The following is a 15,548-nucleotide window of genomic DNA, read 5'->3' as shown; positions in this document are numbered from 1 at the left end:
TTTTTTTTTTTTTTTTTGAAGCTTTAAACTGTTGTCAAATAGCCAGTTCCTGGCAAAGACCACTACAGAATACTTCACCTAGCAAAAAGGTTGAATATATTATACATTAAACCTACTTGTCTCCAAATATTAAAATGCACATGTTTAAGATTCCCCAGCTTTGCATACCTTCTCAAACTAGACTTAAGGGCATTAAATTAAACTCATATGGTTCTTCCTTATTTCAAACAGAACTGCTACATTCATTAGATTCTTTGCTATTTTAGCATGCAATGAAATGAAAATCATTGTTTTTAGGACTCATCAGCTACATCAATTTAGAATTTCCATGGAAAAGTTTGTAAGGTATGCAAAAAAAAATTTCCAAGCTAGCCAGTATGAACTAGATAGTCGCCTCTCAGGGCAGGTCTGCACTACAGGGTTAAGTCGACCTAAGTTACGCAACTCCAGCTATGTGAATAACACAGCTGGAGTCAACGTAGCTTAGGTCGACTTACTGTGGTGTCTACACCACACTGGGTCCAAGGAAGAGTTTCTCCCATCGACTTACCTTATGCTTCTTGTTCCGGTGGAGTGCCATCATCGATGAGAGAGCAATCTGTGGTCGATTTAGCGGGCCTTCACTAGACCCACTAAATCAACCCCTGGTGGATCAATCACTGCAGCATTGATCCACGGTAAGGGTAGACGTGCCCTCAGAGTGCACATACTCTCTTTAGAGTAAACTAACCTTAATTAGTTTGGTCTTACCCCAATGTTTCACAATTTGTATCACTCTGAATGTGCTATTATATAAGAGATGTGCAACTTGTATACTAGAAGATGCTTGTTGGAGCAGAACCCTGAGAAAATCAAGACAAATGTATTTTTTAAAAAAAAACCACGTTGTTTAATAGTATCAGTTTGAGAAGTTTCAATACTTCCCTTTAAAAAAATTAAACAAGTGAAGTCACAATTTTTCTAATGAGAACAATTCAAATTTATCAGAATTTTAAACATAAATATAGTTTTGGATTATAAGTGCATGTCATGTGTTGATTATTATATAATTAAAAAACTAATTTGAAAATTCTAACCCTCTAAGAATAGCCATACTCAATACATCAAAATATTTGCAGGCTTCAAGTTCAAATAATTCCTGATACGGGGTGATGCTCTTCCAATAACTATTAGGGCAAGTTTTTACTTTATTATATTGTAGGTGCTAGATGATCTAATTTCAGCTTTTATCAGCCTTGTGTACAATTCTCATCATTCCCATGTATCCAGAAACAAATCTGGGCATACTTGAGAGGAGTAATTCGTACTGCTACATTATAATCTTGCTGCACACCATTGACATCCACCCACTGATGACCTGAATAAATAGCAATGATCTTGCGTTTCCATTTCTTCTTGTTTGGCTCTTTAAGGCGGAGATAGACTCCAGAGCCAATAGACCCAGGCTCAGCATCACAGTACTGATAGAAGAGATCACTGGATTCATCAGACACACTACAAAATCGATAGACCAACTGTCCAGATCGATCATCATCAAAACCTGAGAAGTGGATCATGCTACCAGGCATCTTTCTGATTGTTGGGCTGATTCCCAGCTCCATATATTTCTTTTTGTGAGGGCGCTTGAGCTCAAGAACAGCATAATCATAATCCAGGGAAACATCCCCAGTTACGCCTTCAAACCAGCCTTTTGGGATCTGGGTACTCTTTACTCTGGTCCACTGGAAGGAAGGTTTACTATCAGAGGTTTTCTGACTCCTCCCTGTTGCCTTTTGTTTTCTGCCACGACCTTTGGATCTCTGCTTCAATTCTGAGGTACGCTCACTGTGATCTCTTGCCACAGAAACATCTCTCTTACCCCTTTGAGCACCTCTGCGTTTCTTGCCCTCACCTCTAGATCTCATCTTCAGCAATCCCACCCTCAGCTTTTTGCTGCCCTTGATGTAATCCTTGCCATTATGAATACAGTGAGCGGCTGTTAGAACGTGCTTGGGAGAAATAAGAATGCCACTGCAGCCTGTGGAAATCTTCACAGCTGTGCTAAAAGGGAAGTTGGTCATGAACCGCTTGTCAGAGATGCTGAATCTGCTGTCTGTGCCATATATCTGCCTCTTTCTTCTTGAGGATGTTCTTGTGGTGGTGTTCTTGGCTGCGCCAACTGCTAGCCCTAGAACATTCACGTGAGTCAGGGTCCGTGTGCCATTCTCAAAAACAGTCTCATAGGACAGAAACTCCTTCAGGTCAGACAAGCTTGGCCCTGGGAGTCTCCTTTGGCATTCAATTCCACACACATTACTCAGTTCTAATTTGGCTTTTGCCTCAAATTTAGGGCTGTCAAGGGAGAAAGTCCGTTCGCTCACAATCTGGGGTACCTTCTTCAAGTGCCAGGTGAAATCTTGTTCTGTTTCGGCTCCATCAGTCAGACATAATATGGGAATGGAAAGCATCAAAAACAGCAATATATGTCCCATTGTGTTAATGTGTGTTGCTCTGAAAAAGGGAGAAGAGACTCAAATTGATATTTTAAAAATTAAATTTATCTGATTATATTGTATGACTACAGCACTATACACTATTACCATCAAAATCAGTGGGGTAGAATATTAGCATCCAGGTTACAAAAGAAACAGGAACTCATTGAATCTTCATTCATTTCCCCACATTTTGATCTTTATAATTCTACTTCTGTTATTCATTAAATAATAAATTACACCTAGATATAAATCATAACCCTCAAGAAGTATTTTAAGAAGCTAGCCCCATTTCCTTGATATTCTACTTTAATAACATGGCATGGTACTGATACATTTCAAATCCATCAACATCAGGCTTTGTAGTGTAGTACCTTGTCTAATTTTGTTCTTGTGCTTGTGGCTGAAAACAATCATGACTGCAAAAATTCTGAAGATAATATGCAATAAATGCAGACCGATGTGTGCAAAATGTTATTTTAAAAGGCTGCATAAAAGTAAAATAGCTTGATTCAAATTAGTACTTTCTCCAAATGAAATTGTTCTTTATTGTATCATATCCAACAGTAGCAGCCTTTGGCCTAAGCAACCTATGCAGCCACATATCATGCATCCAACCAGAAAGACAGATGGCCATCCCCAATTCTGTCTGTTTCTGGTATCTGTTACAGTGAGACACATTCATTCCTCAAATTGCCTGCTTGTGCTCTTGCTTGGAAGGATTTGCTTCTGCTCCATCCCCTGGCTTTCTAGTCTATGTCAGAGGGACCCAAGAGCCACAAAGCTTCATACACAAAGGGCGAGTCACAAGAAAGTAGAAGATGGCTAATTTGGGGGAAAGGTTTCAGGGATTCATAGAGTAGGGAGGACACAGTCATAGGTGGCGGAGGAGCTAGATGGGCCCCCAAAGTTATTTCCCTTTCAGATCTCTCACAAAACTGTTCATACATATTACAGTGGTGCCTGGAGGCCCCAGCTAAGATGCGAGACCCATTGTACCAGGTGCTGTTCATACACAAGAGCTTACATTTAAATAGACAAGGAACACAAATTAAGTATTATTCTTGTTTTACAGATAGGGAACTAAGGCACAGAAATACTAAGTGACTTGCCCAAGGTCACACAGGAAGTCTGTAGCATAGCCAGGAGTGGCACTAAGCGCCTCCGAATCCCAGCCCAGTACCTTAATTGCAAGTCCATTCTAACTCCGTAGATGGACTTGATGCTTAAAATATTAACCAGATATTGGCTGTTGCCATTTGGAGATTTGAGCTTATTCATGTACCCTTTGTACAGTTGGGTAATATTGAAACCTCAAGCACCTGTAGAAAGGGCACTGCCTATAATTAAACCTTAAGTTAAGCAATTTAAGCACGTGTATAGTTATGCTCTTTGGTTTACTGTAGTTACAGTGTAAACCTTGATAAAACCTTGACTTGCATCTGAAGAAATGAGGTTCTTACCCACGAAAGCTTATGCTCCCAGTACTTCTGTTAGTCTTAAAGGTGCCACAGGACCCTCTGTTGCTTGATAAAATGTCTGTTTTATATTACATATAATATAGTTTAGCAAATTATATATAGTTTAGCAAAATCTGAATCCTTTGTTATAGTGAAAATTAAAGGTAATAAAACAATGAATAAGGTTAGATAAAGTGATAAGGTGCAAAACAGTACCTTGTGAATAAAATTCAAAAAGTGATAGCTTTGCTTTAAAAAGCACAACATGAACCAATGAGTCCTATAATTTTTGGACAACTTGTTGTACCAGTTATCAGACTAAGATCTTAGCTAGAACAATTAGCACTCACCATCCTTTATTCAACTGTGAGCACCATGTCTAGCAGTGGAGTTTACTTCTACCACATTCAGACGTGAGTCTGTGGTCGTCTGTGTAATTTACAACATTTTCTAAGATCCTAAACTTGTGTGGTACACTAATTTTGATTCTTAATTAACTTACTTAAGGCAGAACTACACTACCTCAAGTTACAGCGACCTAAGCGCTGTCCACACCAGTGCTATGTCGGCGGGAGATGCTCTCCTGCTGACATAGCTTCCACCTCTCGTGAAGGTGGAGTAATTGTGCCAATTGGGAAACGCTCTTCCATTGGCATAGAGCATCTTCACAAGATGGGCTACAGTGGCGCAGCTGCATCAGTGCAGACCTGCCCTTCGATTCATGCCCACTTACCAATTTATTCTCCTTACAGATCTTCTAAATTTGGACCACTAAGTCTGAGGTAATTGGAGTTAGTGGGCATGAAGGCAACTAACATAAGGGTATAAGAATATGAACTTTAAAGTAGGACAGATTCTGCCTTAAAGTACACAAAAAACTTTAAATGTCTGAAAGGATAAATATTACTGATATTAATGTGAAAAAAAAACTGTTTTAATGTCCTAAAATACCTGTTTAACAAGTAGTGAGGTGCTAAGAAAGCACGTTGTTTTGTTGAACTTGTGAAACCTGTCAATATGCAAGACACATTCTTCCTAGAATTCCTCTTCGCTTTGTGCCTAATGACTGGCTCACAATTCAGAGTCCACATCCATGATGTTTTCCTACAGCTAAGTGTCATAAATATTTAGGAATGTTCACTAATGCTAGTTTCATGCAGAGACACTTGGGCATACCACTGCTGAAGTCTTTCCAGTAAGATGGTTGATGTTGTCCCAGCTGGAGCTATAACTAACTTCTGTCTCTATAGAGGCTTCCTATAATAAAATGGGTGGGGTGATGTAGCTCCCTGTAATCATTTCTAACACAACCACAAAGACCACATCAGCTCCTCCTGTTTGAAAGACTAGAATAGAATGCTTATTCCCTCTAAGGGCAGACTTTAGAAGTTGAGGATTTTGTCATTTATAATGAACCATTTTTTGTTTGCTATGAGTTGGAAATGATGTACTTTAAGAGAATTGGAAGAAGCCTATACCTAGAAAGCATTACAAACATAGAATTGCCCTATCAGAGCAAATTAGGTGTTCTAGACAATGTTTTCTTTTATTGCTACACATGTTTAAAATTAGTAAACTGAGAGATCTTAAACACTACACTGTTTTAAAGTAGGAAACAAAATGAAAGGGAGAGGGGAGATTTAGTCCCCTGTGAAAAATTCCAGCTTCTCCTCCCATTTATCAAACCTCCCAGCACAGTGATGAGGGCTCTCAGCTGCACTTACAAGCCTCTCCAGCTTTCCCCACTTCAAACTCCCAACATCCCAAATACTTCTCCATCCCGCATAGCAAACTCTCCCAAACGCTACACTCTGGTTCTACTCTGGTCCCCCTTCAACAAGAAGCTCCAATAACATATCTCACACTTCATACAATTCAAACACCCACAAGCAGATTTGTGGATCTGTCCCAAATTTCCCAGTAATTCATGTTTGGTTGTAATTCACTTGCTAATAGGATGGAAGAGAAGAAAAATGAAGCTCAAGTTCCTGGCAGGGTTTTTCCCTACAATGTCTCTTTAGTACAATCTGTGTCCTGGGGTTGTTGAAAAGGTATTTATCATTGGAGGGGTTTGCACAAGGACTAGGGCTCTAGTATCTCAAAAACAGATTTATGCAATTTTTAGACCTCAAAGTGAGGAGTTGCTACTTTATCCTGTATCGGGGTGTGTCTTTTTCCACCCAATTTTGCAAGGGGAAAAAAACTGGAATGAACAGTTCAGGAAGAAAACTCAGTTTTTTTGGCAACTATCAATCAACATAACCATAGATAGCATGTGAAAATCTCAAGATGAAAATGTTTAGGGGTAACAGCACCTGCTACTCCAGAGAAGAAACCATTACTCTAGCAATGAGCTAAGACATAACAGTAAATCTCCATCCTGAATTCTGTCTGCCACTTCATCCTAAACTTGTGCTGATATGCTTGATGAGTGCATTAGTTTACATATCTGACCTCCCATTCTGATTTAAGAAAAAAAAAAGACCTATTCTGAGATATTGTAAATTTAGGTATGGGTATAGTGCACAAGCATAGAAACTAATTTTACCAAAATATGTATCAAAGCACAAGGCAGGGTTCTGAAATCACAAACTAAACTTACTTCAGCTGCAAAAATGAATTAATGATGGTTTCAGCCTTAATTTTGACTTTCCTTATTGCTTAAATTTGTATGTCTGTATATTAAGTATCAGGGGCTAACTGTGCAGGTCTGTATCCACAAAAACAACAAGGAGTCCGGTGGCACCTTAAAGACTAACCGATTTATTTGGGCATAAGCTTTCGTGGGTAAAAAACACTTTTTTTTTACCTGCGAAAGCTTATGCCCAAATAAATCGGTTAGTCTTTAAGGTGCCACCGGACTCCTTGTTATGTCTGTGTATATATATGTAGCCACTAGATGGCAGAATTAGATCAATTCTCTTAGATGCGCTTTAAACGCACTCTTTCTAAATATTTTATCTTTCAAGCAGTATGATATGCATTATAAAACAGCTTTTATTAAGGATACTTATCCGCAATTTATTCCTAGACTGAACTATAAATTAAATTTTAGTTTAGGCTGTAAATTCTGATGTAGGAATCTGTCGTTTTTCAGTTTTCTGTAAAGAGCCGTGCCCATTGTACAAATAGTCTGTCATACACCTCTTTCAGGTGGAAAAGATACATTTACCATATGAACTGTCTTGAGAAAATGACAGTTGATAAGATTGCCTGAAGCCACTGCTCTGGCAAGTGCTTTCACAACACACCTCAGTTCTGACCCATACCATCGCTAGTTCATTCCGGCTTAGTTTTCCCAGCACACTAAGGCATGGTTGTTTTGTGATAACACCACCTATTCCACTAGAGAATGAAATGCTCTTATATATCTTCCCCCAACCCCAAGTATGCCTCTCACTGTCCCGAATGTTTCTCTCCAGCGAGACACAAATGCATACAATTATTGGTGAACGGTGAGTGCTAAACTAAGCTAGAGAAACAGCTCAATTTTCCACTTTAACAAACATGTTATTTTTACTTTGTATAGCTCCCAAAGCTTGCCGCGCACTTTATCGACAGATACCATTTCTTTCCAGACAGTACTACGCCCACTATTTTCTTCCCTTACTTTTCAAGGATAAGAGAAAGCATGTTTGTCAAGCAACTTTTGTTCGTTTTGGAGTATGGTTTGAACAGCTCTTAAAATTAGCGCTCTGTCATTAATAAGCATCTTTCACTTCCCAGTGAAATGAGAGTTGTAGAAGCCAAGAAACTCCCTTTTAAAGTTGCTGTTAGCAGTTGCTTTCACTTCCAATTAGTTTATTTTATCCACACCCCCCCCCCCCATCCCTAGGAATGAGCTGTTCTATTCTCAGCAGTCTGTTAAATTCTGTGATTGCAGTGCAACTAGCTTGCCTATTTATCGATTCTGATCAGCTTTGCATGTTTACCAGATTGAAGTCTAGTAACTATACAATTCTCTGCAATAACACCCTCTTGTGTACAATTACTACATGCTCTCTGTAATGCACTGAGCCTGCATATCAGGGTATTGGGCACAGACAGAAGAATTAGACATAGATGGATGAATTACCCCAGCATTATCAGGAACAGAAGCAGTGTTACCTCAAACATTTTTTTCTAATCATTTTTATGGACATCTATATCTCAATAGATAGTTCCTTAAATGCGATCCTATAGTTGTCTAAAAAAAAGAAAATAGTTTTTAGCCTAGTGTTTAAGGGGAGAGAGAGATCCCAGCTTTCTAAAACAAAATAATCAGTTTTCAAATTTAAATACCTGCTGCCTTTACTTTTTCCATTTCTCTTGCAGATGAACTCGTTTTATAAAAAGGACTCCAGAGGCTGAAAATTAAATAAAAAGCTTAGCAGAGGTTTTTGTAGCTCCTCACTGCCAGAAGCAATCTGGATAAAATTAGTGTCAATTTCAAAACAAGTGAGGAATGGTAGCATAGAAACTGAGCAGATGAAGCGGGATAGGGTGGGGAAAGTCGCAAAAAAAGGCTCTCTCAATAGGCACTGCTGGGACTGTATAAAGGCAAAAGTATGAAAACTTCCAAAGTAAGCCTTTTCTTTCTATCTGTTTTTAAGCCACCCAGGTGGAACAAGACTCTTGAAAAGTACCAGGAAAAAAAGGTGTCAGAGTTCACTCTAGCCAAGAATATTTTCATCAAACTGGTCAGGCTATTCAGAAAAAGCTACTTTTAGTGTAAAATCCTGTAACTGACCAAAATTTATGTATTGACATCTCATCAATTGTATCTATTTGTAAACGCTGCTGTAACAGAGAGGACCTCATTTGTGGTCCAGTGTAAACAGGGTCACCTTAATAGGTGTGTGTGTGTGTGTGTGTGAACAGCGTATCTACCTTTTCCAGCTGAGGCTCCAAGCAGCTATTCCGTAAACTCCAGCTCTCAGATCTTAAACAAAAAAGTCCGTTCAGCATTTTTGTGGTACAAGTAAGAGGTCTCAGGTGCAGACCGCATTTTAGTGTGCCTGTTTGCTTTTAAAGCAGGCAGGCCCCTGAGAGTTTATTCCTAGCTCAGAAGGCACTAGATAGGAACATCTTTGGAAAGACCGTTTCATACCTGTTAGCATTCGAGAGAAACGTGAAAACCTGGCCAAATCCACGGCTCCTAAAACTTTCTACGCGGACACGCAATAGGTGCTCTACTCTTATCTAGTTAATAATCCGTATTTGCTAGCTGGTTCCCAATTTAGTGAGCGAGAGATCGCCGCCACCGCCAGCCAGCCAGCCCTAGAGAGAGCAGCAGCCACTGAGCACAGTCTGAGCCCTGGCGGCTACTGAAGAAGGGACTGGGGGGAGCTGCCAGGTTTTTCCCAGGCGGGGGAGGGGATGGAAAGGAGGAGGGAGGGATGGAGGGAGAGGGAGGTCGGCCCGAGGGTGAGCTGCTGGGACCGCTTGCGGGTGTCTCTGTGGCTGGGAGGGGAAGGAAAAGGGCTGGCGGGATGAGCCGGAACAGCTGGCTGGAAGGGAAGGCGGGAGAGGGCGGCAGAGGTACACGCTGTGGAGTAACCGCTCTGTAGGGAAGCTAGAGAGCGGGCTGTGGGGGTGTCAGGGACAGCGGGGGGCGTAGGGGAGAAGGGGAACAGACTGGCGGTGGCAGGGACAGCGGGGGGCGTAGGGGAGAAGGAACAGACGGGGGTGTCGGAGAGCGTGGGTGCAGGGGAGAAGGGGAACATACTGGGGATGGCAGGGAGAGCGGGGGGCACAGGGGAGAAGGGGAACAGACTGGGGGTGCAGAGGAAAAGGGGAACAGACTGGGGTGCCAGGGAGAGCGGGGGGCGCAGGGGAGAAGGGGAACAGACTGTTTGTGGCAGGGACAGCGGTGGTGCAGAGGAGAAGGGGAACAGACTGGGGTTCAGGGGAGAAGGGGAACAGAGTGGGGGTGTTTCTCTGAGGGGCGGGCTGTGGCTGGGAAGCGGGAGGGGGTGCAGATTTCCCCGATCCTGCACGCTGGGGAATTGCCAAAGGGCGCCGCCCCCCTGCCCGGGGTCGCAGCTGCGGCCGGAGAGCGCCGCCCCGCGCCGGCCGGCTCCCACGGCTCCTGCGCTGCAGCTGGCGGAGGGATCGGCCTGTCCTCGCGCTGCCCCTGCCAGGGGCTTTCCCGCGGCGCCTCGCGCCTCAGGGCCAGCGGGGCTCTGAGTGGGGTGGGGGGGACGGGACGTTTCCTGCCTTGGAAACGTAGGAGGCATCGCTTGCTGCTTCATCCAACGGCTTGCCCAGCCCAGGTCAGTGCCCCCCCTCGCCATCACCTCCCCGCGCTCTCCTCACCATCACCCCCCACGAGTCCCCCTGCGCCATCACCTCCCTCCCCCAGCGCCCCCTCCTCACCATCCCCTCCCCCCTGAGCCCCACCACACCTTCCTCACCACCTCCCCCCACCCTGAGCCCCACCGCGCCCCCCCTCGCCATCACCTTCCCCAACCCTGAGCCCCAGCACACCCCCTCGCCATGTCCTCCTCTCCATCACCTCTCCCCCGACCCACCCCAAGCCTCCCCTGCACCCTCCGCACCATCATCTCTCCCACCTGTACCCCTCCCTCATCTCATGCCACCCTGAACCACATCTACCCCTCCCCCACCACCTCCCCCCAACCTGAACCACATGTCCCTCTCGCCATGGTTTAACCAGCTACTTGAGCAATATCTTTGGTGTATCATGAACTACCACCAAGATGACCGTGTTTCCCTCCATCCCCATGTGGAATTTGCATATAATAAGGCCACCCTCCACCTCTCAAGGCCCTTTTTCCTCCAACTACAGATTTCACCCTTGGTTTCACCCAGACATCCTCACGGGATCTCTGGTACCTGCTGTTGCAGACTTCACTGCCCACCTCTACCAAGTACATCTAAAACTGAAGGAGCAGCTAGAATCTGCCAAGGAGGTGTACAAGCATCACACTGATCAGGGCTGCCAAGCCATCCCCGATCTTGTCATAGGGGTCAAGGTTTGGCTGTCCATTCAGAATCTAAGGTCAGCTTGCCCATTGGCTAAGTTAGACCACCAATATCTGAGCCCAGTTACAATTCTAGAACGGATCAAGGTGGTGGCATTCAAGTTGCAATTACCAATATTCCTCGGTATCCACCCTGTTTCATGTCTCTGTCCTGAAGCCCTGCACATAGAACCTGTTCCCTTCCTGCTCAACTCTGCTGCCCTGGCTATCAACGTCCAGGGACAAGAAGAGTACTTGGTTTGACAGTTCCTACACTCACAACTCTTTAGAAAGAAGCTCCTGTACTTAGTAGACTGGGAAGTTTATGGCCCTGATGAATGATCCTGTGAACCATTGGAAACTATCCACACCACAGATCTGCTGCAAGATTTTCACCAAACTTACCCTGTGAAACCAGGCTCTGGGGCACCTAGGAGGCTCAAAGTGGTGGTACAGTCTGGAACTAGGGCCTGCACAACCACCTGATTGGCTAAGGCAGTCAGGTGGCTTGCTCTTAAGCCCAGCAGCTGTTCTATGCATATGACTGTGGATTCTCTGCCCTGCTAGGCTTGCTTTGCTCCAAGCCCTACTTGTGATTACTCCTGCACTGTTTCTGCCTAGATGCTGCTCTAGTCATGTCCTAGCCTTGCTCCTGCCTTCAGGTAAGCCCTGGTTCCTGACCCTTAGCCCTGGATCATGGCTCCAGCTGTGTCAACTCTTGGCTCTGACATTTGGACTCTGACATTGCACAGAGTACAATCTGGACTGATGGACAGCTATGTCTCCTCAATTCTCTAACCTGGGGTGCTTTTTACACTGCTTTGCTGTGAGAGCAACCACTTCTGGTCTGTTCACACGTGGCCTCTGACATGTAAATCACTCCCAGCTATGCTGTAGGAGTGCTATAGCCAACCACTCATGAATTACATTACAGGGCAACACTAGCAAACTCCTAGTCACAGACTCTTCCCCAGAAAAGTTCATCTTGTACTGCCCAGCACCCTCCTGGATAATACAAGCTCATATAAAGTGTGTCGTTTATTAATAGAAAATGATATGAACAAATCCTGTTATCTCAAATGGAGTTTCCCAAACACACTGCTTTAGATAAAGCAACCAAACCAATGTATTAACTACAGAAAGATAGATTTTAAGTGACTACAAGTGATGAGAATAGATATATTCATATAAATCAGAATAGATTACAAAGAAATAAAAGGTAAAATGCAACTGACACCTAACGTAACAAGCTAAGTGAATGCAAAGCAAAGATCTCTCTCACCACATATTCCAGCTGTCTTGCCGGCCGAACCTCTTTCAGTCAGGATCTTCCCTCCCTCCTCCGCCCCCACCCCCTTTGTTCTTCAGGTGTTGATGATGCTGTGAGTAGAGAGCAAGGGAGAGATGATTTGGGGCATCTGCCCACTCCTCTTATATCCCATTCTCTTGTGCAAGTATCATCAGCTGATGTTCAGGAGACAGAAAGTGGGCGTGGACGGGAATGATGATGCTTTGTCAAAATGTAGATCTTTTTCCCACATCCTCTCTCCTGCCCAAGAGTGGCCACTTAATCAGCTGATGGTCCCTTTGGTCCCATTGACACCTGGCTGAGACCTCGGCTAGCCTTTTGTGTCTGGAAACTTGTTTGTGACTGCCCTCTGAAACATGTCCACAGATGTGGAACAGGGCTTTGATAAACTGTTACCTGGGATGTGCTGGTAGGAGAAAAAGAACACTAGGACACTGAAGAATTTGTCCTACTACTTCCGTACACTGCAAGGAAACTCATGTTGACGTATTTGAATGAGACTGTGCTCTAAATCCTCTGGCTTGTTTTGGTCCTGTCACAATTTTGTGTGGTTCCATCTAATTAGTTCTGTTGGTAAAGTGACTGTCAACTTGTACACATTTCCCAGACCTGAAGAAGAGTTCTGAGTAAGGTTGAAATAGATGTTGGTCCAATAAAAGATATTATCTTGTCTCTCTAATATCCTGGGACCAACACACCTACAACACTGCATATAACAGAAACCATGACTGAACTTCAAGTGTATGCTTTCAGTAACTGCTTAATTGATCTGGGTTTATTTTACATGAACGAGTAAGCCAGCTTGGGCTTGACTAAAAGCATCATAAGGTTATTGAAGTGTTAACTATATTATGTACCCTGCATGAAGGATATAAAAATGCTGATCTATTGTAATTAGTACACACACATCCACACTGCTTTTAAACATTTAGAATTATCATTCTTCAAAAGCTTGGACTTGTGAAAAGTATACATTAGTTAATAAATAGCCATTTTTGAGCCAAAAGGCAGAGGTATGACTCGATTATCTGTATGTGTGGTTGGTTTTGTTTATTTTTTTTTGTTTTAAGGCTTTTGTAGAGAGCTCAAAAATACTGGTAACATTTTTCAATAAACTTTTATGATTACAAAAGTGTGACTGTAAATGTATTCATGTTCCACAAACATTTGACTGATAAAGCTTTACTAATATGAACAGTTACTGAAAGTGAATTTCAAAGTCAGTATGCTCATACACAGAAACTGAATTTTAAATTTGTATGCACGCTCATCCAGTCAGACCAGAAACAATACCATTAAATGTATTTTGCTAAGCATAAGTAAATAGTACAGTTCAAATAGGGCCTGATCTAAAGCCTATTAAACTTAATAGAAAGACTCCAGTTGATTTCAATGGCTTTTAGATCAGGCCCAGAGTGAATAGCAAATACTTACAGAAATTATTCACAATCAATCTAGGGTTTTAAAAGAAACTGCAAAAATATTTCTCAAATACTGTTAGACAACAACTACATTAGAAACAAGCTGCTCATGGATATTCTGAGTAAAAAATAAACTTTCTGAATTAATTATTTGTTGCTTATTTTTCATACAGTTCTGTGGAAACTGATCTTCCCACAGCATTTCTATCCCTGGTGGAAATGCTGTGAGAGAGTCTCTTTATATACATAAATGATTTCCCAGGGGAAAGTAAAAAGCATATGCCTAATATAAATATGGAGGTACACCTCTATCTCGATATATCGCTGTCCTCGGGAGCCAAAAAATCTTACCGCATTATAGGTGAAACCGTGTTATATTGAACTTGCTTTGATTGCGGAGTGCGCAGCCCTGCCCCCCTCCCCCCCAAGCACTGCTTTACTGCGTTATATCCAAATTTATGTTATATAGGGTGGTGTTATATTGAGGTAGCGGTGTATTTGCCTTTATTTGGTCTTATTCCAATGCTGTTTCTATTACTATTTACTTTCCAGTAGTGCCTAGAAGCCCCAGTTGATGTCAGGGCCCCATTTTGCAAGGTGCAGTACATAAACATACTAAGACAGTCCCTGCCTTCAAAAGCTTGCAGTCTAAATAGCCAAGACAGACAAAAGATGGGTCCAGTAAAAATGTACATGTATTTCTTAACTTGAAGGATGTGAGTATTCCAATTGAGCTCATGTGCTGAAAGTCAAGTATGTGGTAGACTGCGGCTAACTGAATTGCCAAGATCACAAGGAAGTCTGTGGCAGAGGTGCAGATAGAACCCTGATTCCTACTCCGTTGTCTTAACCAGACACTTTGTGACTTTGTCCTCACCCACAACTATTTCAGATTTGGGGACAATTTATACCTTCAAGTCAGTGACACTGCTATCGGTACCCGCATGGCCTCACATTATGCCAACATTTTTATGGCTGACTTAGAACAACGCTTCCTCAGCTCTCGTCCCCTAGTGCCCCTACTCTACTTCCGCTACACTGATGACATCTTCATCATCTGGACCCATGGGAAGGAGGCCCTTGATGAATTCCATCTGGATTTCAACAATTTCCAACCCACCATCAACCTCAGCCTGGACCAGTCCACACAAGAGATCCACTCCCTGGGCACTACAGTACAAATAAGCGATGGTCACATAAACACCACCCTATACCGGAAACCTACTGACCGCTATACTTACCTACATGCCTCTAGCTTTCATCCAGACCACAGCACATAATCCATTGTCTACAGCCAAGCCCCCAGATACAACTGCATTTGCTCCAATCCCTCAGACAAACACCTACAGAATCTCTATCAGGTATTCTTAAAACTGCAATACCCACCTGGGGAAGTGAAGAAACAGATTGACAGAGCCAGAAGGGTACCCAGAACAGGAACCTACTACAGGACAGGCCCAACAAAGAAAGTAACAGAACACCACTAGCTATCACATACAGCTCTCAACTAAAACCTCTCCAGCGCATCATCAAGGATCTACAACCTATCCTGAAGGACGATCCCTCACTCTCACAGACCTTGGGAGACAGGCCAGTCCTCACTTACAGACAGCCCCCCAACCTGAAGCAAATACTCACCAGCAACTACATACCACACAACAGAAACACTAACACAGGAACCAACCCCTACAGCAAACCCTGTTGCCAACTCCGTCCGTATACCTATTCAGGGTATACAGGGGAGGACCCAATCACATTCCTCACACCACCAAGGCCTCGTTCACCTGCACATCTACCAATGTGCAAAAGAATAAATGGACACAAATCAGACATCAAGAATTGTAACATTCAAAAACCAGTAGGAGAGCACTTCAATCTCCCTGGACACTCAATAACAGACTTAAAAGTGGTCATTCTTCAAC

The 15,548-nt window shown here is 43.0% G+C and overlaps 1 protein-coding gene across 4 annotated transcripts; it reads right to left on the bottom strand.

The window, feature by feature from the left end:
- Window positions 1–455: 455 nt before the first annotated feature.
- On the bottom strand, window positions 456–9,239 carry PRSS35 (serine protease 35). Of its 4 annotated transcripts, XM_065588093.1 has the most exons (4): window positions 9,021–9,037; window positions 8,801–8,852; window positions 8,213–8,277; window positions 456–2,490 (listed from the first exon to the last, which is right to left on the bottom strand). In XM_065588093.1, exon 4 carries the CDS (start codon window positions 2,469–2,471, stop codon window positions 1,230–1,232), a length of 1,242 nt encoding a protein of 413 aa, XP_065444165.1. In that variant the 5' UTR covers window positions 2,472–2,490; window positions 8,213–8,277; window positions 8,801–8,852; window positions 9,021–9,037; the 3' UTR covers window positions 456–1,229. The 4 variants fall into 4 exon arrangements, with proteins under 4 accessions (XP_065444165.1, XP_023969972.1, XP_023969977.1 ...); XM_024114204.3 differs by lacking the exon at window positions 8,213–8,277 and having other exon boundaries at window positions 9,021–9,239; XM_024114209.3 differs by lacking the exon at window positions 8,801–8,852 and having other exon boundaries at window positions 9,021–9,215.
- Between the last annotated feature and the right edge of the window lie 6,309 nt (window positions 9,240–15,548).

This window comes from Chrysemys picta, chromosome 3 (assembly GCF_011386835.1).
Source record: "Chrysemys picta bellii isolate R12L10 chromosome 3, ASM1138683v2, whole genome shotgun sequence".
NCBI classification, from domain to species: Eukaryota; Metazoa; Chordata; order Testudines; family Emydidae; genus Chrysemys; species Chrysemys picta.
Note: the sequence above shows the minus strand (reverse complement) of the source record. Positions and strands in the feature narration are given on the sequence as shown.